This window comes from Mustela nigripes, chromosome 2 (genome assembly GCF_022355385.1).
Source record: "Mustela nigripes isolate SB6536 chromosome 2, MUSNIG.SB6536, whole genome shotgun sequence".
In the NCBI taxonomy this organism is placed as follows: domain Eukaryota; kingdom Metazoa; phylum Chordata; class Mammalia; order Carnivora; family Mustelidae; genus Mustela; species Mustela nigripes.
This window is the reverse complement of record NC_081558.1, coordinates 86,908,714-86,931,937: the sequence shown is the minus strand read 5'-3', so window position 1 is coordinate 86,931,937 and position 23,224 is coordinate 86,908,714. Positions and strand designations below refer to the sequence as shown.

The following is a 23,224-nucleotide window of genomic DNA, read 5'->3' as shown; positions in this document are numbered from 1 at the left end:
AGGGTATTAAGCAGGAGAATGGCATGGGTCAATTAAATGATTCCCTGGCTGTTAGTGGTGTTTCCTGAAGCCCTACTCCTTCCTGAGCCAGTCACATCTCATGACTAGCCATGAGGACTCACCAAGAGACTATGATAAATGGCAATTTAAGGGAAAATTATGTTTAAGATGTATAATAAAATCAATAGCAATTTAAGGGAGAAAGTAATTCTTCAAGATTATCCATTTTGATATTTCTAAATAATACTGCATCAGTTTTTAGGATATGTCAAAACAAAGGGGGTAAAAGAACCCCCACATTCGCAGATAACAGAAAGGCATTTGTTTTCAGTAACATCACATCTTTGCAGAATGGTTGTAGTCCAAATTTTTCAGCAACCATCAAAAAAACGAAGAAGGATGTGTTTTCTGAATCTCAGTGTGCTGAGTTCTGAGGGCTGAATCATACAGGGAGTGTGAAATGTGTAAGGATAATTACTAGGGTGATGGGATATGGAGACAAAAAGATATAATAAAAGCCACTATTTTAGCATTACAAATGAATCTGAAAAGGGTGAAGAATTTCATTGTTTTGCAATTAGTACACAGGCCCTGATAAAATCTGTTTCCGACCTTTCAGAGGGACACGGGCAGTGTATACTGAATGTGTAAAATGGATGTGTGTCACAAAACAGATTTGTCCTTGCAAGGTAGCACAACAAAAACACAAATAAACCAAGAAATAAAATAATATTTTTAAAGTTCTGGCTGAAGAGTAAAAAGTCAGGCCTCCTAACTTGCAGCATATCGTGGGGTACCTTTGCTCCCGTCTTTAGGTCTAAGGTGCTGTTTATAAAAGGGGGTCAAACTAGACAATTTCAGCTCAACCACTCTTGGAGACTCTTTTTCCTGTGTTCTTTCTAGCAGTAAACAAGGAAATAAACAGCATCCACATTTGACAGGGAAGCTCTTATAGAATACTTTGTAAAACAAACAAAAATGAAGACTTAATTTGTAATATGAATCATCTTCCCCCCAGGATTCTTCCCCAACCCATTTGTTTTTTGTTTAGATTTTCATAATCAGTGTTGTTATTAACTATTGCTAAGAGATGGAACTACTCTGAAATGTAGTAACTTGAAATAACCATTTTAATTTGCTCATGGCTTGGAAAGTCCATAGCAGCTCATCTCTCTAGAGCTAGAGTGATGGGGCAAGAGTCCCCACTTCCAAGATAGTCCCTCCACTCACATGGCTGGCATACCAGTGGGAGGCAGGCGGCAGGCTCTGCTGGGCCTCTCTGTATGGGTGCAGTGGTCTCAGGATAGTCAGGCTTCTAAAAGGACATGTGTTAGAAGAGACAGGAAGGGGGAGTTGTCAGTTTCTGAAGGCGGGGGCAGCCGTCTTCTACCAAATCCGATTGGTAAAGTTGCTGTAGAGCCCATCTCTCAGCACTCAAGGGGAAGAAATACAGACATCACCAACTGGTGGGAAGAGCGTAAAAAATCTGGGATTGTTCTAAATCTACCTCAAAACAGATTTTTATATCGATACCGTTTTTATTTATTGAGTCTTGTTGGGCAGAGTGGCTCACTTAATTCTTTCCCTAACTCTATGAGATAGAGATCTTTATTATCCAAATATTACAGGTGAGGGAACTGAGACAAAGAGGTTAAACCACTGGCTCAAGGACACTCAGTTTTGTCAGCCAGGTTTTGAACCCAGGCAGTGTATGCATGTTAAATTAATGACTTAACTAGGCTACTTCATGTAATTATTAACAGAATGACAAAGCATATTGCAAGTGCTATGCCAGAGTGTAGACTTTCTCTATTTCAGGTAAACACCCCTTCTCAGGTGTGGATGGTCCCAGCTGCCTTTTTGCTGTGAGTCTATGGGTCCAGCTGGTGCTTATGGGTGAGTAAAGGGTTGCTGAAAGCCACCTTCTGCAGCGATCTTTCTTTCCTCACTGCATTATCTTGGTACCCTACTGGAATCTATTGGCTATAGATGAGTGGGTTTATTTATACACTCAGTTATATTCTTTTGATCGCTTTATCTGTCCATCCTTAAGCAAGTACCACATTGTACTGATAACTGTAACTTTGTAGTAAGTTTAGAAATTAGGAAGTGGAATTGAGTCTTCTTTATTCTTGCTTATTAAAATTGTTTTGGTGTTGTGAGTCCTTGGCAGTCCCTTACAAATTTTAGTCTTGTCAGTATCTGCCAAAAAGACAATGGAATTTGCATAGGAATTGCATTTAAAATATTGTTAAAATAGCAATATTCCCTAAGGTGATCTACCATTTTTAACAATATTAAGTCTTCGAATTCATGAACACAAGATGTCTTTCCATTTACTTAGGTAGTCTTTACTTTTTCAATGATGCTTTACAGTTTTCAGTGTACAAGTTTTAGACTTTTGTTAAATTTACTCCCAAGTATTTTTTATTTTTCTGGATGTTATCATAAATGGAATTGTTTTAATTTCATTTTTGGATTGTTCACTGCAAGTGTATAAAGATACAATTGATTTTTGTATCTAGCAACCTTGCTGAACTTAATAGCATTAATACTTTTTAGGGTGGATTCCCTAGGTTTTTCTACATAAAAGGTCATGGGTCCTGTCATCTACAATAGTTTAACTTCTTTTCAATATGGATGTCTTTTTTTTTTTTTTTCCTCCTAATTTTTCTGGTCTGAACCTCTAATACAATATTGAATATATGTAATGAGAGTGGACATCCCTGACTTGTTCTTGATCTTAGATGGTAAGTTTTCAGTTGTTCATCATTAAATATGATGTTAGCTGTGGGTTTTTCACAGACGCTCTTTATCAGGTTGAAAAAAATTTGCCCTTACTGTTTTTATCATGAGAAAGTATGGGATTTTTGTTAAATGCTTTTTCTCCATCAATGGAGATACACCAGTGGGGCCCTTCCCTTTATTGTATTGATACTATATTGTGTTTTACATTGATTTAATTTTGTATGTTGAAACTATCTTGCATTCCTTGGGTAAATCCCACTTGGTAATGGTATATAATGATTTTATGGGTTGATGGATTCTGACAGTATTTTTTTTTTAAAGTTTATTTATTTATTTGACAGATCACAGGTAGGCAGAGAGGCAGGCAGAGAGAGAGGAAGGGAAGCAGGCTCCCTGTTGAGCAGAGAGCTCAATGGGGGGCTCAATCCCAGGACCCTGGGATCATGACCTTAGCTGAAGGCAGAGGCTTAACCCACTGAACCACCCAGGTGCCCCTGACAGTATGTTTTTGATGATTTTTACATCTGTATTATAAGGGATATTCATGGTGTACAATACTTTTTAGATAGTGATAGATTCAGTAGGATTGGATTAAGAACTTTAACATCTATAATCAGAAAAGATATTGGTCTGTTGTGTTGTTTCCTTGTGATAGTTTTATTTGGTTTTAGTATCAACCACACAAAGTTGAGAAATATTCCTTCCACTTCTTAAGAAAAAAGTCAGTGAAAAAAGACTGGTAATTTATTTTTTTTTTTTTAAGATTTCACTTGAGAGTGAGCGAGCAAGTGCACATGAGCAGGAAAAGGGAGAGGGAGAAACAGACTCCTGGTTTAATCTCAGGACCCTGAGATCAGGGCTGAGCTGAAGGCAGATGCTTAACCCAGGTGCCTGCAAGACTGGTAATTCTTTAAATATTTTGTAGAATTCATCACTGAAGTCCTTTGGTCCTGGGTTTCTCTTTTTGGAATTTTTAAAATTACTAATTCAATGTTTTTAGCTCTTATAGGTCTACTCAGATTTTTTTTTTTTTTTTTTTTTTAAGATTTTATTTGAGAGGAAGAGAGAGTGCACCAGAAGGGAAAGGGGCAGAGGGAGAGGAAGAAACAGACTCCACACTGAGCAGGGGGCCTACCCTGATGTAGGGGTGCTGAGGGGGCCTACCAGATGCAGGGCTCCATCTCAGGACCCTGAGATCATTATCTGAGCTAAAAGCAGCCACTTAACCAATGATCCACCCAGGTACGCCAGGTTCAGTGTATCTTCTTGAAACAGTTTTAATGGTTTGTCCTTCTAAAACTTTGTCCCTTTCATCTAGATTAGCAAATGTGTTGGTATATAATTAATCTTATTCTAATTTTGTTTATTTCTATGAAGTCAATAGAATGTCCTTTCTTCATTTGTGATTTCAGTAACTTGAGTGTTCTCATTTTTTTCTTGGTTATTCTCACTACAGATCTATCAATTTGTGTTCATCTTTTCAAAGGAAAAACTTTGTTGAATTTTAAAATCTCTAGTTCATTTATTTCTGCTCTAATATTTATTATTTTCTTTCTTTTGCTTGCTTTTGGTTTAGTCTGCACTCCTTTCTTCCAGCTTTTTAAGGTCAAAGATTAGGTTACAGATTTGACATCTTTCTTCCTTTTTTTTTTTTTTTAACTGTTTTCTGCTAGATTTCCCGGTAAGAACTGCTTTGACAGCATCTAAGTTTTGGAATGTTGCATTTCTGTTTTCCTTTACCTTGACATATTTTCTAACTTTTTTCTTGACCCATTGGTTATTTAGGAGTGCAGCCACCACAGCTCTCTTTAGGTAGCTACTTACATGGTATTTAACATTTGTTGCTTTCAACTTTTGTTGAATGTAAAGCAGGCCTCTTGCAGACAGCATACAATTGGATCACATTTTATATTCATTTCGTTAATCCCTATCTTATAATTAGAGTTTAATCTAGTTACATTTAATGTAATTACTGTTAAGGTAGGATTTATATCTGCCATTTTGCTATTCATTTTCTGTCTTTTTTGTTTCTCTAGTCTTCCATTCCTGGCTAATTTTGTGTTAGATATTTTCTAGGATGCCATTTTAATTCTCTAGTCTTTTCTTCTGTATCTTATAGTTATTTTCTCAGTGTTTGTCCTGGGGATTTACAACTAGCATTTTAATTTTTAAAAATCTAGTTCAGATTAATAAAAGAAAATTTCAGTACTACACAAACCTTTTATGTAATTCTATTTCCTGTACCTTTGTGCCACTGTCAAAAATTACATTTTTATGCACTGTATGCCTTATCAACATAGATTTATAATTACAGCTTTATGCAGCTGTCTTTTAAATCAGGAGTAAAAAGGAGTTACTAAAATACATTTATATCTTGCTTTTAAATTTACTTTGCTGTTACCTTTACTGTTGCTCTTTATTTCTTAGTGAATGTGAGTCATTGTCTAATGCTCTTAAGTCAGTCTGAAGGACTCCCTTTAGTATTTCTTGTAGGGCAGGTCTGCTAGCGACAAATTCTGTTTTTGCTAATTTGATAATGTCTTAATTTGTCCTTCATTTCTGAAGGGTAATTGTCCTGGATATAGAATTCTTGATTGACACCATTTTTCTTTCAGCAGCTTTAATATAGGTCAACCTACTACCTTCTGACCTCCATGGACTCTGATGAGAAACTAGCCATTAATCATATTGAGGATTACTTGTTCTTGAGTTGTTTCTTTTTGCTTTGAAGATTCCTGTTCTGTCTTCTGATAGTTTCTTTGGAATGTGTGTGGGGTAGATCTTTTTGAATTTGTTCTAGTTGGTATTGAGCTCTTTGAATTTGTACATTAACATTTTTTAAACTTGGTTAAATTTTCAGTCATGTTTCTTCAAATATCCTTTCTGTCCCCCTTTTCTTTTCTTCTTCTAGGACTTCCCTTATGTATATGCTAGTCTGTTTAATTGTGTCACATAGGTCCCTGAGACTATGATTTTCCCCTCTTCCCAACAGATACATTCCTTACAGTGGACAGTCACCACTGATATATTTTCAAGCTCACTGATTCTTCTGCCTGCTCAAATCTAACACTGAGGCCCTCTATTTCAGCTATTATATTTTTCCAAATCCAGACTTTCCATTTGCTTTTTAACATGGAAATTTTTAAAAAAGGTTTTATTTATTTATTTGACAGAGTGAGAGACCATAAGTGGGGAAGCAGGATCCTTGTCAAGCATGGAAACCAATGCAGGGCTCGATCATGACCTGAGTCAAAGGCAGACGCTTAACCATCTGAGCCACCCAGGTGCCTCTAAAATAAAACTTCTTAAAAAAGATTTTATCTGCTAATTATTCAAGAGAAAGAGAGAGAGAGAGAGAGGAAGAGTGTGTGTATGTGTGCAAGTGGGGGTGGAGAGTGGAGGGGAAGGAAAAGGAGGGGGAAAGAATCCCAAACGGACTTAATCCCATGACCCTGGGACCATGAACTAAACTGAAACTAAGAGTTGGCTGCTCAATCAACTGAGCCACCAAGGCTCCCCTAATATCTAATTTCTATATTATTTATTGATATTCTCTATTTGGTGAAGCATTTAAAAAATATTTTCATCTAATATTTTAGACATGGTTTCCTTTAGCTCCTTGAAAATAATTTGTGTAGTAAGCCCAATGTCCTTGAAGAAGGACAGGTGCTGTTCCTGTGTTTGGGCCATCCATTGTTTTCTTTGCAGATCATAATCTTTTGTTGAAAATTGGACATTTTAAATAACACAGCAACTCTGGAAATCAGGTTTTATCTCCCTCCCCAAGATTTGTTATTGCTACTTGTTATTTAGTGACTCTTCTGAAAGAATTCTATAAAGTATACTACTTTGTTATGTATGGCCAATGAAATTTTTACTCAGCTTGTTTAGCAGCCAGCTAATGATCAAACAGAGACTTCCTTAATCACCTGTAACAACAACAACAACAAATATCTCCTAGTTTTTGCAAAGGGGCTGTGTGTGAGTTAAGGCATGCCTTCAAACCTCAGCCTGGCAGCTGAAAATTGGCATTCACATCCTGTTTGTGCAGAGCCTCAAAATTAGCCATAGGTGAGAATACAGGGTTGTCTCAGTTCTTCTACTGGTGGCCACAGCTCTATGTGTGCATTCAGCATTCTAGATTCCTAGAACTATGCCAGAGCTTTCCAAAGCTCCATTGGATATTGATTCCCCCAGCTTTTCCTCTTAAACTTTGGTTAATCTATTGCTTGCCTCAGCTCTTACTCATCACCTAAAGCAAGTACAACATTAAAACTCTTGCCTATAATTGTTTCAACAAACACCTCCCCAGGGAGACTATTTTTCAAACTGGGTCCACTCTGACTTAGCTCAACTGCAGACAGACTTGGAAGTGAGGCATTCCAGGGAACCATCAGGCCAAATAATGGCAACTCTTTGGGAATGAGGCTTTGAAAGAGCTCTAGCATTGTTTTCTTCTCTCTTGTGACTACTAACCTGCACCAGGAATGTGGTGTCAAGACTACTGCAGAGCTGGAATGAGGAATGCCACTAGAGCAAGTTAAAATGCCACAAAGGTCACTGTTGTGAGACTCAGAAGTTCTTTTCTCTGCCATTTTCACTGACATCTGCTGGTAAAAGCTATTTGACCATTTACAGTATCTATTCCTATTAGTCACCTAACTGCAGACAATTAATGGCCTTTCCCTCCATGCCCCCACGTATTTATTGGTACCTACAGGTGGATAATGACAAAGCTCTTCTCCAGAAGTCCCTATCCCTTGAATTCTCTTCATTCATTTTCTTGATTTTGGCATTTCTTAAAATGAGTATCATAACCACAGGCAACTCTTCTCTCATCTGTGCTAGGGCCTGACATCTTTGTGGTATACATAAGGGCTCAAAAGCAGGTTAACAAGAAGCAGGTCATCAAGTAAAAACTGCATTTTTATTATTTCTACTAGGTCTCAAAAGTTACTCACAGCACTGCTGTTATTTTGGGTACCAGGAATGAACCAACTTCCTATTTTTGAGGGAGAGGAGCTTGGCCAGCTATTACATTGGCATGAAGCTCAAGTCTTGGAGCTTAGTGCTAAACTGTCCAATCCTAAGCATTGTACCACCTTCATTCCTAGTTGAAGGTGAAGAGATACATGCCATGGACTGGGGATGGCTGACCCAGCAGGCATCTAATAAACACTTTCAATCAATCCAGATCAAATGACAACCTCTCTCTATTCAAATGACAATCGATCCCTAGGTTGGCCCATGACATGCTTTTGGGTTAGGTAACCTCAGCAGAATCCTAAGGTTTGCTTTTGTGGATTAGCTCACCCTCTCAATCTACTTTTTCCTCTTTTATTAGTTTGTTACTTTAACATTCCTCCACTTCTCAGCAAAATCTGTGTTTCATGTCAGGATTTTTGTGTAATTCCCTAGTGTACAAACAGGCAAGGCAGTCTTTATCCTCAAGGATCTCCCCCAAATACCAATATCTCGAATAGTTATCCAGTTATTCTCACAAATCTTTCTTTGCAGAGTAATTACCATTATCTTTCTTGTCTGTCTCCTCAACTAAGACATAAGCTTCCTGATGGCAGGTACCTTACCAAGTTCACTGCTCTATCCCTGGTGTAGTTCCAGTATTTATATGGAACTTATCACAGGATATGTACTCAAGAAGTGTTTGCTAAAGGGCTAAATAGGTCTTACAAGTGAAAATGCAACTTTTCTTAAAGTTTAGAGAAGGATAAAAGAGGAAAAAATATGTTAAGATTAAATTACTGGCTTTTCTAATTAAGGAAATACTATTTCAGCCTGTACTTAGTCCTAAGTTAAGAAGAAGACCAATAAAAATCCTGTGAAGGGCAAGAGGAGAAAAAAACCACAAAGAAAATGAGGACATAAAAATGAGGAATGAAGCAGAGAAATGGAGACTTCTACAGGTGCTGGAGCGGGAGCGCCTGGCTGGCTCAGTCAGTGGAGTGTGCAACTCTTGATTTTGATTGTGGTTTGAGTCCCACGTTAGGTAGAGAGATTACTTAAAAATAAGATATTAAAAAAAAAAAAAACAAAACAAAAAACAAGCGCTGGAGATGGGGAGATGGAGAAATGATCTAGACCAAGTGGAGTGCTTTATGGACCAGTGTTTTTTTTGTTTGTTTAGAAGTAGTCACTAGTCAAGCTTTACTTTCTATCTTACATTAGACTGGGCTCTGGTTTGGAACGGATGTCACAGTAAGACATAAGAGGACTGGTGCTACATGGTGCTACATTCTTGTGGAATTTTAGGTAAGGGAAAGGGAAGATTCTTCACCTTTGGAAAAGAGTAAATCCAATACCTTCTAATCAGTTCTGCACTGTCAAAGAACTTTCCAAGTCAAGATATATTTTTGCTACCCAGTTTCATATCTTAACTACCTACATGAGAAGGGATCCACAAGAAAGAATGAACTGGCAAAAAGCAAAGACTATCAAGAATGCCTACGGACAAACTAAAAACAATGACTGGTTGGCTCATCATTTCAGGGCTAAGTGAAATGTGGAAACTGAGCTCAAACTATCCTTCCCCAACATGCAGTGTCAAAATGGCCCCATCCAATTGAGGTTGGGCTTGGCCATAGGATTTGCTCTGGCCAGGGGAGTATTAGCAGATGTGATGCATGCAGAAGCATAAACTGTGTTTGTGTGATAAGGCTTGCCTTCTTGTGCTTTTGTCATCATCACGTAGAAGTTCTGGACAACTTCTGCAGTCTAGTCCAAGTCTGAAGAACAACACAGAGGGAGCAGACCCAAGCCTACCAGCCAACCTGCAAAAGCATGAGTGAGAATAAAGTTGAGATTTGGGGCAGCAATAGCAACTGAAACGTAAGTACACATTTTTCTCTTAGACTCATCCTAAGGGCAAATCTTGTTACCTCTTCCTTTACTGCTACATGTCCAGAATCTAGCACACTTTCTGGTAATTAGCAGATATGCAATAAACATCTGTTGTAGTCACATTTACGTTTCTTCTAATATTAGTGACTTAGGAGATCAAAACAGAAAGGAACTTACATAGTTTAGTTGTAAAGCAACTTCAAACTTCAAAAGTATCAATTTCAAAAAGGACCAGAAAACATGTTAGAGGTTGTTAGGTGGTTAAGAGTGTGGACTATGGAAATGACTGCCCAGATTTAAATCCAGGCTTTACAATTACTGGCCAAGTGATCTTGGGCAAATTACTTCACCTTTCTGCCTCATTCCTTATCTGTTAAATGGTACTATTAATAGTACCTATCTTCCCAGATAGTTGTGTGGATTAAGAGATGTATTTCAATTACTTACAACCTCACCCAGTACATGATAAACACTTAGAGGCATTCTGAGTTATTACCAGCATAAGATGATTTTGAGCAAGGTTATTAAAGTCCTCTTTGCCTGCTCTTCCAGTCACCTATTTATATCTTTTTGTTCTCACTTTTGTTATCTCATCTCTGTACATGTGTATAATTAGCTCTTTTGTAGGTTGGCATGGTCTTTTTGTGCTCTGAAGTGTTAAATGCTGACACCTATTCCATCCTCTCTCTTCCACCAACCCATTTTTCAAACTACTGATTTTGTTCTTTTCACCTAAGATGGTATTTGCCCCTTTCTCCACCTGCTCAAAGCATAGCTGACATTCTTCAGTGCCCAGCCTAAATGTCATCTTTTCCAGGAAGGCCATTCTGATCTTTTCCAAAGTCATCTTTCTCTGATCTTCCTTAGCAGTTCATCTCTACCTCAATTACAATTTTATACTTTAAATTTTCAGGTGTATGTCTTTCCATGAGAAGACTATAACTCCTAGAGGACACCACAATTTCTAGGCTCACTTTCTGCCCACTCCCACCCTCTAGTATATGGCAGGCAAGCAATAAGTATTTGTTGAATGAATGTATTTGAGAAGCCCACGTAGATTCATCTAAATTTTAAGTTTTTTATTGAGAAGCCATCAAGTTTTCAAAGAAAGGTTAAAAACTCATTGGAATACTACACATTAAGAGAAAGAAGTTTACATATAAAAAAGAAAGACACTTGATTTATTGCATTAAAAAACTTTATTTCATTTAAAAGGTCCAATATAAGCCAAATTAAACCCCAAATTGACGGCTATACTTAGAGCTCCTGAACTAAATGGCACTGTTTGAGTTGAGTGTCTTGTTAAAGGAGGTCATTTGCTATTACCACCATTTCCCCCAAAGTAGTTCTAGAACAGAAGCTGGTATTATTATAATACACATCAGATATTTCAGATGTCATCTTTCATGCAGAGGTTAAAAAAGCAAACAGGCTTTTCTGTTCTGTTTGAGTATAAAAACCACTATAGAGCAGGGCCTGAATGCTTTTGACATACAAGGTGTAACTATAAAGGAACTTACTGTGCTGCTGTGTTCATTCACTGAAGTTGTCCAAGTACGTACTCCAACAATACTAGGGCTGTTCAAATACTATTTGGACCAGTAGCTTGGGATTTCCCTTCATTAGGTGCAGACCAAAGGAAGTGGCTGATCAAGCTGGGGATAGACTATCACAAAATGCGATCACAAAGCAAAGAAACAGACTTCCTAGTGGGCAAGCGATTGAAAGAGCCACCTCACAAATATTTTCAGTAATAGCATCATTTACATAAAGTGATGCAAGATTTAAGTTCTGCCATGTGTGAGGACAAGTTAAAAACAGCTTATTACTTTATAGCTACACCTTGGATTTTATTAGATGGGTAAATCTGTGTTTAATGAGTCCTTCTGGAAATCACTTCAGCAGGTAAGTCAAACAGCCTATAAAAGAGAAGACATGGCAGAAGGCGTGAGATTCATCCTTCCAACATTTTCGTGTTCTCTTGGAGGACAGAGACCCGGGCCCAAGGACAGAAGTTACCAGGAGGGAGGCTTCAACTCCATCTAAGGAAGACCTTTCTAACAGTTAGAGCTGCTCAACAACTGAATGGACTGCTTGGTGAGGTAGAGTCACTGGAAGTGTTCAAGGTGGAAAGATCACCCTTGTAGAAGGGACTCCTGCATTTGTTAAGAGGTTAGACTGGATGAACCTCAGGTCTCTTTCAATTCTGAGATTCTAGAAAATTCCCTCAGGGAATTCAGAAGAGAATTCCTAAAAGGAAAGAGAAAGCACACATATGTATACTTTTAGAATCCTCGAGTTTTTTTTTTTTTTTTTTCGTTTTTTTTTCAAAAGGTACAATAGAAAAAGTAGTCCACTGTCTTTAAAATGCAAATTCACCTTCCTACCACTAATAATTAGGAAGGGTCCATTATGACTTCTTTATATTATAAAGAAAAGATGGAGGATTACATTTATAATTTCTGTAAATATTTTAGAAAAAATGCTTAAAATCTAGTAGTCAATGCCCTAGAAACTTTATAGATTTTTAGGTAATATGCACAGATACAAATACATTATTCATTAAATACAACTCACATCTGTGTTTTATTATACTCTAAAATATACAGGAATCTTGATGTACTGAAAGAGTGCAAGTAAATACAGTATTCAAGCAGTCACTATTTCTATGTACATGCTCATTAATTCTTCAAAAACCCCACAAAATTATCAAATAGATCAAAATACTGTTCTGTGTTTTCACACTTTATATTCAGAAAAACCAGCTGAAATTTACAATGTCATAAGGTTTCCAGTTTCACAATACAAAAAGGATAAAATGAAATTGGGTATCATTTTGTGAAAATTTATGGAACTTTATCCAGATCTGTAAGACCCCCTAAATATGTGAAATCATTCTTACTGGGAAAGTGACAGTTACAGTAAAAGCAGAACCTTATCAATTGTCATTTAAAAGCCTAAATGTCAGCCTTTCTCTATTATTTGAAAGGCAATTTTCCAATTCAGCAGGCAATTGCTTCTTTCCCCAAGTAGTAGCTTGTTTAAATCTGAATAGGACCCAATACAGAAATGCCTTCCAAGAGACTGATAATGTTAACTTATCAATAACAAGGGATTTTTTTTTTCCTTTTTGATTATTCACTAATCAATGAAAACAAAAATCCCCCAATCCATTGTAGAGGCACAAAAGTTAACATAAGTGATGAAGGTGTACCATCCAAAGTAGCAAGGTCAAAAACTCCATTCCCAGGACCACTTAAGCTGCAACAGGGTGAAAATAATCTATTTTTTGATTTCATGAAATTTTCTTCTAGGAAATTCTTTACATTTTCAAACAAAAATAGTTCAATTTTAAATCTAAACCATTCAAAACTGGGCAACGATGGCCTGACCTCAATATATCTCATGCCTACATCACAAGTATTTTCACCCTGACTGCACTCAGTCAGCTGGTTTTTAATTCTAATATTATAAAAGTTGGAATTTTTAAATTTTTATGTAAAAGAAAAAATGTAAAAATACATCTGCTTTCTCTCATGGTTTAATACAGTATTCGAAGGCTTTCAGATGTTTTCTTTAAAAAAAAATCAAAATTTAAAACCAAATCTCAGCTTCATTTTTCAGAAATATTAAAGTTTGGTTTAGATAATGTCTCATTTCACCTATTCTGGTTTCCACAAAATGGCATTCTATTAAAAACTTTTAAGTTACTTGGTCCTTTGGCAATTTGCTGTGCACATAATGCCTACTGTATCAAACTTTTATTGCCCTTAAATTTAGTTGTAGTTTTACTGGTAAAATTTAAATCTAGTGTTCTTATCTCTTCTTTAACAATAGTGTTGCTTGTGTAAGCAGGTTAGGGTGCACAGTGTCCCAAATTATTCCTGGCACTGCAAAACCAAATTAAACAATTCCACAAAGTAACTTGACATCAAAGTGTTTTCCTCTGGTCAAGTCTATTTCAAGATTCTAGAAGTTCCTTTTGCAAAACTTGCCTTTAAAATTCTTCTTCCTAATGTCATCACATTTCTCTTATTTGCTCACTCTGCGATCTTCCCTCTTAGGTTGCATTTATAACTTGAATCAGAAAGTGCCTTTTTCCTGAAAAAGCACAGTCTGAAGCGTTAGTGTCCGAACTCCTCACTCAAACCTCTGGCTCGGCCTCTTAGTAGGTCTCGGAATCAGAGTCATTGAGCTCGTCCACATCGGTGTATAAGTACTCCTGTTCCCCACCAATGTTGTTGAAACTGCAATAGGAGCTAGGTTCATTCCTCATGATGGGCAAGGCTTCAAAGCTGACTGTTTTTGAGGTGTTGGTGTAACGATTAATGGCGTTGAAAGTCAGGGATGATAAAGGGCTACTTGATGAGACAGGCATCATGGTGGCCAAAATGAGAGCGAGGCAATCAGCCACATCCTTGTTGGGGGCACAGGCCAAAGCTGGGGTATAGCCTAGAATTAGAGATAAATTTCAGTAATTAAAAATCAGGAGATAAGATAATAAGCCCAATGGCCTGTAGTTCTAGACAGTTTAAATTACTTGGCTTATGATAAATTGGTTTAATAGAATGATTCAGAAATTTCCAATCAGTAGAAAAGAGTAAAGTCCTAGAAATTTAGGGTGGGAGGAGGATATGTGTGTGTGTGTGTGTGTGTGTGTGTGATGTTACAGAAAAGGAAACTGAGGCCCAGAGATGGATGATTTCTCCAAGATCTCAAAACTTACCCATAACCACCTAAATTCACAGAAGATACAGAACTAAAATTAAAACAAACAAACAAACAAATAAAAACCCTTAGATTGATCAAGCTTGCTTCAGAGTGGTGAAAGAGTCTTAGCAATTTGTAGTTATATTTAGTGCTACATACTGAGAAATCTAAATGTGTACAGATTCATGAAGAAGCACTGAATAGGTGCTCAAAGATGTGTGTTCAATGAATAGAATGACACTTGGCCATTGATCAACTTTTCTCTTAGGGACACAGAACACTGAAGAAAAACAGGAGATAAACAGGTAAACTTTAAAAACTCCTAAGTCAAGGGGCGCCTGGGTGGCTCAGTGGGTTAAGTCTCTGCCTTCAGCTCAGGTCATGATCTCAGGGTCCTGGGATCGAGCCCCTCATCGGGCTCTCTGCTCAGCAGGGAGTCTGCTTCTGCCTCTCTCTCTCTGCCTGCCTCTCTGCCTACTTGTGATCTCTATCAAATACATAAAATCTTAAAAAAATAAATAAATAAACATGAATGTAACCACTATCCAGATTAAGAAAGAGAGTATTTCCAGCAAACCAGGAGCTCCACATGTCCCTTCACTATCCCTTTTCTCTTCCATAAAGGTAACTACTATCCTCAATTATATGGTAATCATGGCTGTCCTTTTCGTTTTAGTTATATTCAAAAATGCTATAGTTTAGTTCTGACTTTTCCTGAACTGAATATAAATGGAATCATATAGTATATATTATTTTATATCTGACCTCTCTCACTTAACATTATGTCTGTGAGATTTATCCATGTTGTTGTATATAACTATAGTCAATTCATTTTCATTGTTTATACATTCCATTGTTGTGATTATACCATAGTTTAGTTATCCATTCTAGCTACTGGACATTTGGCTGTTTCCTGTTCTCTTATATATTTTTATCCATGCTTTATTAGCCTTGAGAAGGAAGAAATATTTTTTTCCCTTCAAAACTCTCCCCCTTTTTAAGGGTCAAAGGGAACAACTGATGTTCCTGCAAACTTGGCAGGAGTGACTGAAGGGTGTGCATTTATTTTATTTTTTTTTTAATTTTTTAAACATTTTATTTATTTGACAGACAGAGATCACAAGTAGGCAGAGAGGCAGGCAGAGAGAGGGAGGAAGCAGGATCCCCGCCCAGCAGAGAGGCCAATGCGGAGCTTGATCCCAGGACCCCGGGATCATGACCCGAGCCGAAGGCAGAGGCCCAACCCACTGAGCCCCCCAGGCGCCGCGGGTGTGCATTTTTAAATTAGACCCTGTTTACTCAAAATGGAAGAGCTCTTTCAAGAGTTCTTCTCTAAGTCTGAGGGTGCCTGCTGGACTACAGAACAGGCAGGCAGAACAACCCTTTAGACACGCCATGATGCCTTGGATCAGATTTAAGGGTGGAGGGGGAGAAGAGTATCTCAGAAGTGTTCTACAGTTGGAATATGACAAAAAGCAGGCTCCTCTCCTCTGCATGGAGTTGACAGGGTCAGCTAAAGAGAAAAGTAAGAGAAGCAAATTGCCTCAGGATGAGGGTCTAATCTATCCCATGCAGGTATAAAATATTTTGTTCCTCCAGAAAATCCATGGAAATATATTGCTATGACTTGTCAACTCTGGGTCCTGATTACTATTTCACATTGCGAAGTGTGTTAGAAGATACCCAGGTGGTCACAGATGACCTTCGTTATCATGTTATATTATCCCTTTTATTTATAAGGAAAAAATATAAAAAATATTGAAAATTATCAACAAAGATCTGAATACTAGCTAATGATTCCGAGTCTCATTATGTGGCCAAATATATAAAGTTAGCATTTTAGGCTGCTCATTTTACTCTCTATATAGAGAGTATTTCCAGAGTAGCTCTATTTCCAGAAATTGATTTACTGAAAATGAAAATTTCTTTTAAAACTCTGTAGTCTGAACTTACAGGTGTTATCATTCACTTCTTTGGATCTCATGACTATACATACTTATGATTCCCAAATCTTTATGTCCAACCTAGATTTTGCTTTTGGTCTCTAGATCCGTATGTCCCATTATCCACTTGGGAGCTTCCAGTGAAATTTTCTCGTGCCCCTGTATGAATCTAGCTCTTACTCCTACTTTCCAGTCTTAAACAATGGCACTCCCATCCACACAGCACTCCAAGCCAGGAGGTATGAGACTTCTTCTCTCACAAAGTACCAATGATTCCCTCCATAAGATCTCTAGAAACATTTATATCTTTTCATCTCCAGTGTCTCTACCTTAATTCTGGTTACCACCTTCTCTCACCTGCAAACAATTTGTTTTCCCATTCTAATCTTGCTCTCTCCTTCAGACTAACTGCTAACTTCCCAGTGCACAGATCCTTTGCCACTTAATCTAAGAGGCTCTGGCACAACTCCAATTTTTACTGGTCCTGTGCTCTATCTCTAAATATGCCACTCTCTCTGCTTAGAAAGCTCTCTCCCCACTCTCTTACTTGTCCTTTAAATTTCAGCTTACAGGCCCCCCTTTTTTGGGGTTGGGGGATGCCTTCCCTGATCCTGTAAGAAAGACTTCAAACACTCTCTTACCTGTTCTCACAGCATTTTAAGTTTACTCCAAATGAACCACTTTCAGTGCATTGTAACAGCCTGTTTATACTCTGCATTTAAAGAAGTAGCCAGTCTTACTCTATACATCCTATCTTCAGAACGGAGCATAGTGCCTGGCACAATCACTCACCCAGTAAATAATCACTCATCATGTCCAGGAACTCTCCTAAGCACTTAGAATATAACAGTAATGCAACTGATACAGACTCCCTGGCACTGTGGAGCTTCTATTCATTCTAGTGGGGGAGACACACAATTGACATAATAAAAAATTAAATTATATATAAATAGATATATAAATGATATAAAATGTGTATATATATAATATATAAAATATATAAATTATATATAATTATATAGATATATAAATATATCTATTTGAAGATAAGCTTTATGGAAAAAAAGAAAGCAGAAAAGAGCAGGATGATAAGGACTGAGAATGCTGTGGCAGAGGTCTATAACAGGTGTAGTATAAATCGGTTCACCACAGGCTTTACTAAGAAGATAAAACTTGAGTAAAGATTTGAAACAGTTAAGGAATTTACTCAAAGACTTGCTTGAGGACAGAGTGTTCCAGGCAGAGAAAGTAGCCAGGATAAAGATCACAACGCACATAGATCCCTGGTGTGTAGGGGCTGGCATGACAGAATGGAGAGAAGAAAGAGTAGGAGATGAGGTTAGAGAGGAAATAGGGCAGTGGACTAATCATGAAGGGCCTTGAAGATTACTGTGAGTCAAGTGAGATTCAAATGAGTAGTATCTTGTCACATATTTTGAAAGGATCCAGGCCAGGGTGGTAAGCATAGAAAAGGTGGAACTACTGGAGGTAGATCAGTAGTATATGAAGGATTGTACACTGGGTATGAGAAAGAAAAGTCAAGAACTCCAGGTTTTTGTCCTGAACAATTACAAGGATGGGATCATTACAACTGAGATCAGGAAGCTGTGGGGAGAACAGGGTTGGCAGGGAAAGAAGAGTCAGTTCAATTCTGGAGGAGTTAGGTTTGAGCTGTTTATTAGATACCCACATAGTACTGTCAATTAGGCAGCTGGATCTGCAAAGATCACATCTCTATAGAGACTGAGAGGTCTGGGCGGGAGATATAAATCCAGAAATTCTCAGCATGTACATTGTATCAAAGAACCAAAGGACTGGATATAGATAGGGGAAGCAAAAAGAACCAAGGACCAAGTCCCAGAGCCCTCAAATATTAAGAAGTTAGGAAGAAACTTCACAAAAGAAACTGAGAAGGAATAATGAGTAACACCGGGTGAAAAACAAAAAAAAGTGTTAAATCCTAAAAGCCAAGTAAACAAAGTTTAACAAAGAAAAAAGTATATACCTGAAACTCTAATGTTGCATGTTAATTATGCCTCAATTAAAAAATTATAAAAAAAAAATTTCAGTCCCAGGGAATCTGGCTACTTAATCCAACCATCAAAACAGCAAAGTTACAAACCCTCACCCAGTTATCAATTGAAGGAACCAGGCATTTATGAATGAAGGCAGACTGTGTTCACCTACAGAAGGATACAGTAATCAAACCAAATGACTCTCCCTCTTACCCCAACCTAAAGTGATCTGTACCTATTTATCCATGTAATAGTGTGCAGTATAAAAGAAAATATGGAGATTATTTGGGAGAAATATTGGACACTTGCTATGGCAGACTGCAACCTGCACATCCCTAGGGACTCCCTTATATCCTGTATATTTTAAATTCTATATTAAAACCCTTATTCATGTAAAAAAAAAAAAAAGAAAAAGGAATAATCAATTGTGCCAAATTCTGAAAAGTCAGGTACAACGAGAATTTAAGAAATGACTCAATATTGTGGAGATCACTGGTGATCTTGAGGACAGTGTACCAGTGTGGTGGGGGCAAAGAAGTGGTGGCAGCAAAGATCTGACTTGGTGAGGGGTCTCAGAAGAGAGTAAGAGAGGGGAAGGTGGCAGCACAGCCACCTCAAGTCAACACTTGAGTAACTGTGCTGCAAAGGGGTACAGTTTTGCACACTTGAGTAACTGTACTGCAAAGGGGTACAGTTTTGCAGTACTTGTACTTGTGGAATAGTTAGATTAATGGGATTTTTTTTTTTTTTAAAGATTTTAAGAGAGAGTGCATAAGCCAAAGGGAGGGGCAGAAGGAGAAGCAGACTCCCCAATGAACAGGAAACTTGATCCCAGGACCCCAAGAACATGACCTGAGCCGACAGCCCCTGACTGAGCCATCCAGGTGCCCCTTATATAGAAAATATTTTAAGATGAGGGAAATAATGTTTATACACATGGGAATAATCTAGGAAGGATCCTACAAAAAGTCCTGACCTGAATCCAAGGCAGATGCTTAACCAACTGAGCCACACAGGCATCCTTGAAGATTAACTTTAGATAAGAACCTGGCTCTTAAGGGCCTTGATAAGTATTTGCTGACCGAACAAATTATCTGAATACTAAGATGAATGAAGGTGGTAACATTAAACCAGGTAGTAAAATTCAGAAGTTTATCTCTTATACAGACTCTTCTTATTTTTCTTGCCCTATTCCCTTTGCCACATGGTATTATTCAATATTAATTTCAGCTCTCCTCTTTAACCAACACAAAATATCCACATTTATTTCACTTCAAATATGAATAGGAAAATAAAACCTTCAGTAAAATATAGGTTAAGGAAAAATACATAACTACTTACCATTTTCATCTACTGCAAGCACACTTGCTCCTTTCCCCAAAAGTTCCTGAACCACCATTGTCAGCCCATTTCGGGCAGCAACATGCAGAGGTCTGTGAGAAAAAAAAATACATGTGTACACACACACACACACACACACACTTTCTTTTGCAATTCTGGTTGTTGAAGGGCATTTTTGCTAAGTTGTGATGACCCAGAAATATAAAATTGAGGAACCCAATCCTAACAGCAATATAGATGGGAATGGGGGACAAAATCAAAGTGCAGAGTGCGCTGCCAAACCCTCCAACGTGCATAAACATAGCACTATCCCCTGACCCCAGAGCCATCTATCTTTACAAATACCTTTTGTTTGCTTCCTTCTAAGACTCAATGGTTAAAAAGGTTTTACTAAATAAACTGCATTCTTAAGTTGTTTTAAAAAATAATGTTGGCAAATACATAGAATATACAATAAAACACACTAATTGAAATAGTACAAATTTCAATAGGCTTTGAAAAAATTTACAGGTTCTGTGGCTAGTTTTTGGACCCTCAAGAGATCTGACATGTGAATGGGAACCAGTACTATAATTTATTTATTTTTAAACCAAGACTCAACATAAAACAGCAAATGGAAAATGCAAGAGAAAAATGGGAGACTCTGATCTAAGATCTAAGGGGTCACTTGAAAGACAGCTGTTCACATTAAGAACTTCATTCTTTCTGAAATCTCTCTAGTTTATAGATACATGTCAAGTTTTTTACCTCATTTATTGCTGGGATCAAATAACATTATTCTAGTCGACTTTCATAAAACAGGTTTACACCAGACTGAAAATACTCACGTTTGCAAGGCTGCATTGGTTGCATTGATGAGGTTTCTATCTGTTATCTTTTCCAGTATTAACAAGGCACTAGTTTCATGACCCTAAAATTATGGCAAATAACTCTTAAAAACTTAATTATCATTAAAGATAAATATACAAAATCAATAAACCTCAACTGTTGTTCATACAATATGTACATGACCATATACATGCCACAGATATTTTTGGCTAACAATGCCTTGAATATTTGTCTGAATGTGTTGGTGGAATAGGGTTGGGGAGAGGACAGGAATATTTAAGTTTGGAGAGATTACATTTAGACTTACACTTCAAAACTTACTTGGCCCACTGGAGACTTTGATATATCATGGTGCCTAACAGGACAGTTAATTTTTCCCCCCCTCAAGAAATCTGATGCCAGTGATCAGTAGAGAGGTTTCAATCTCTAGCTTTGTTCACTTCAGTGCAGTAGGAAAGCTTTACTAAGTTTGGGGGAAAGGCCACTATTAATATAAACAATGAAAACATACCCTTAAAATGTGTACCTACCTTGCTGCAAGCCAAATGGAGGGCGGTGTTTTTACTGTTATCTTGTAAAGTCAGATCTGCACTAGCACTGCTAACCAGCATCTCTGGCAGGAAAAATTACATCAAGTCTTATATTTACGAACACATATCTTAGATTACTAATAAACTCACTGTAGAGAAATATAAAGATACAAAACAACAATATCCCTCTAGTGAAAGTTTAAGAAAAATACTGTAACCTAAAATATACACACTGTATCATCAGGTTATCCTGTAAGTCACAGACACAATGGCAACATTTATGCTGGGAGAGTTTACTAAATTTCAAATAATGCCTTAAACACTCTGGATTCATACTCTCACAATAACCCCACAAAGTAGGCACTGTTACTTTCCTAAACTTCAAAAATGAAAAAATTGAGTCATAAGGTCACTTAATTGGTAGAACTAGGACTCATATGCTGTCCATCTAACTCCAGAGACAGGGTCTTTACCATTATCCTACACTGCCTTGCTATAGTAAGACTGTTTAATCAGCAAGGGCAAATGAAAACATTTTGGCTCTAGATAAAAATGTGGGTTGAAAGCATGCTAGAGGTTTTAAATCTCAGGAGATAACTGTGGCAAATTTGACAGAGTCAGAAGGCTTGGGATCTAAGTTTTCCATAAGTTAAACACATATAAGCAATATAGTATTTATAGCATTAGAATAATACAAGCCTTAACCAGTGTCTTTACCAACTGTATTTGTCTGTCCATTTTCTGCTGCCATCATGAGAGGGGTTTTCCCAGAAGAGTCTATAGAATTAACTTGAGCATTATGGCTGAGAAGCAGCTGTAAACACTCTACATGGTCTGTGAAGGCGGCCGCATGGAGAGGGGTTCTGTAATACAAAGAAAAAGGGAGATTTCACTAAATCTGTTGGTCTCATAGTCTAGAAAAAATTATTCCTGAATTTATGACAAGTAATTTCCAAGGGTTTACATATTAGGCTATAAAATCATTGCCTCGATACAAATAGGCTTAATGGAGCTTAATAATTTCTGCCAGAGTAATTGGTATTTGATAATATAAAAGGCCCTTAATTAAACTAGTACAACATAAAATTGCTAAACAAAATTACATCACCAAGGAAATTTGAGAAGAAATAAATCCTGACCCAATATTGCCACCTGTTACAACTGGTGGACTCTTTTCCAGCCTTTATTTATATTTAGAAAACTATTACATTTATTAATAATCATCTTCGGTAACAAACATACCTTTAAGGAGAGGGAATCTTACATTTTACAAATTTTAAAGAGGAAGACTGGCTAAAAATCGTAATAAAAAAGCCTTTTATAATGAGAATTATATATATTGCATATCAATATTAATTACATATATAATTATGTAATTTATAATACATTATAAACATTAAGATTTTATGACAATTTATACTTCCAAATATAAAAATCAACTTTTACTTAATAATGGGTTCTCTGTTAATTCTTCCACATAATCTAGTAGTTAAATTTTTTTCCTATTGCAAGTCAAGCTATTTCCTAGGTAGTTGAATTCCTACCTTCCTTTTGAATCTGTGGCGTTCACGATGCTGGCACCTAAAGTATCAATTAACATTTCAGCAGCACCTTCGTTGTCATTTATCCTGTGTAAGGTAACAAAGTGATCACTCTCACAGCAATGGTGTATTTCTTATATGGTCAAAGCAAATCTGATTCACCTGCCTTTACTTACACAGCACAATGCAAAGGACTGAAAGCATTTCCTTCCATTTTTTGGAAAACTTCCTGTTCTAAAAGAAGTTCTACACATGTCTCATGACCTAAACAAGTAAATGAGAATCAGATATTAAAATCCAAAAAAGGTAATTGCCCAAATGTACCCACATATCCCTAACACAAATAAGAAAAAACTTCACGTGGATTAAAACTAACTGAGCTCACTGAACGCACTAAACATCACATCTCTAGCAGTTTTAAAATCCAAATTACGACCTCAAGACCTGAAATTCAGAAGCTTCTTGTAATTTTATAGCAGTTTATTACTGATACAACAAATATTCGTTTTGTGGGGAAAAAATTTACTCTCACTATTCTTTTTATGATGACCAGTTAAAGATATTCAGTCATTTTTTTAAAAAGATTTTATTTATTTATTTGACAGACAGTGATCCCAAGTAGGCAGAGAAGCACGCAGAGAGAGAGGAGGAAGCAGGCTCCTTGCTGATCAGAGACCCTGATGTGGGGCTCGATCCCAGGACTCTGGGAT

General features: G+C 37.2%; 1 protein-coding gene and 1 long non-coding RNA gene across 10 annotated transcripts in view; one reads left to right on the top strand and one right to left on the bottom strand.

Annotated features, from left to right (window-relative positions):
• Nucleotides 1-1,799: 1,799 nt before the first annotated feature.
• LOC132009971 (uncharacterized) lies at nt 1,800-9,588 on the top strand. The gene is made up of 3 exons (XR_009402112.1): nt 1,800-1,896; nt 5,922-6,032; nt 9,458-9,588. It is a non-coding gene; the product is annotated as an uncharacterized LOC132009971 (long non-coding RNA).
• A 1,198-nt stretch (nt 9,589-10,786) lies between these two features.
• Nucleotides 10,787-23,224, bottom strand: part of ANKRD28 (ankyrin repeat domain 28) — a 205,623-nt gene continuing 193,185 nt past the window's right edge. For all 9 annotated transcript variants that reach the window (XM_059390886.1, XM_059390889.1, XM_059390893.1 and 6 more), the window contains 7 exons: nt 22,691-22,778; nt 22,518-22,601; nt 21,691-21,836; nt 20,974-21,056; nt 20,443-20,525; nt 19,616-19,707; nt 10,787-14,058 (listed from right to left, as the gene is read on the bottom strand). In XM_059390886.1, the coding sequence (XP_059246869.1) occupies nt 13,772-14,058; nt 19,616-19,707; nt 20,443-20,525; nt 20,974-21,056; nt 21,691-21,836; nt 22,518-22,601; nt 22,691-22,778 (863 nt within the window). In that variant the 3' untranslated portion in view covers nt 10,787-13,771. The remainder of the gene's footprint in view (nt 14,059-19,615; nt 19,708-20,442; nt 20,526-20,973; nt 21,057-21,690; nt 21,837-22,517; nt 22,602-22,690; nt 22,779-23,224) is intronic.